Source organism: Crocuta crocuta, unplaced genomic scaffold, assembly GCF_008692635.1.
Source record: "Crocuta crocuta isolate KB4526 unplaced genomic scaffold, BGI_CrCroc_1.0 scaffold327, whole genome shotgun sequence".
Lineage (NCBI taxonomy): Eukaryota > Metazoa > Chordata > Mammalia > Carnivora > Hyaenidae > Crocuta > Crocuta crocuta.
This window is the reverse complement of record NW_027529176.1, coordinates 549,178-550,013: the sequence shown is the minus strand read 5'-3', so window position 1 is coordinate 550,013 and position 836 is coordinate 549,178. Positions and strand designations below refer to the sequence as shown.

At 65.0% G+C, this 836-nt stretch overlaps 1 protein-coding gene across 1 annotated transcript in view; it reads right to left on the bottom strand.

The window, feature by feature from the left end:
- Positions 1 to 717, bottom strand: part of CATSPERQ (catsper channel auxiliary subunit theta) — a 2,255-nt gene extending 1,538 nt beyond the window's left edge. Inside the window, 3 exon segments of the mRNA XM_077758118.1 lie at positions 76 to 226; positions 302 to 416; positions 632 to 717. Coding sequence (XP_077614244.1) covers positions 76 to 226; positions 302 to 416; positions 632 to 717 — 352 coding nt within the window.
- Positions 718 to 836: the final 119 nt, after the last annotated feature.

Here is an 836-nt window from a genome sequence, read left to right as displayed (position 1 = left end):
GCCCCCCGATCCCGGGGGCAGACCCGCCCCCCCTCCGCCCGCGCCCGCCCTGCCCGCTTCCGGGTCCGCGCGCACCGTCGGGCTGCTGTTGGGTGAACGGGTAGAAGCTGTTGTCCTTAAGGCGCTTGGCCAGGTGCCGCTCGTTGCAGAACAGGCCTAGGGCCCAGAGCTGGAAGCGCTTGCCGCCGGAGGTGGTGGGCAGGCCGCTAACCCGGCCCTTGGGAGTCTGGGGGAGGCACAGAGGGTCAGCTGGGCTGCGAGGGGGCTGGCACCGCCCGGAGCCTCACGGCTGCACTTCTACCTGGGAGAAGAAAGGCTCCAGGGCTGCGGTCCGGAAGGAGCAGCTTTCAGACAAAGAGCAGAGGACAGACACCCCGTGGTGGTGTAGGCCAGGGGAGGCCTGGGTTCTAGAAGTTCTGCACGGCGCATTCTAGAAGGGGCTGTTCTGTTGACTATCCCTTCTGTGGGGGAGTCCTCAGGCCCGGCCCTGGAGTGAGCATGCACTTCCTGGCCGGTCCCCACACCACTATCGGCCTTCCTGAGCAGCCTGGCTCACAGTCCTCACCAGAGGGGACGATGGATGTCCCAGGCCTAAGCTGTGGAGATAGGTATCTGCAGGCAAGCACCTCACACCAAACCCAATGGCTGAGCAGCCCCGCCCCCCAGGGCCACTGTGCCCAGGCAGAGCTTCAAACACAACCAAGGACACAAATGCATTTCAGTGTCCCTGAGGACAGGATGTGCACACTCAGTCCAAGATTCCTGCCCAGCAGTGAGTCAGCAAGGCAGGAACACAGGCAGCCTCAAGAGCCCTGGCAGATCCCCCACCCCCCCCC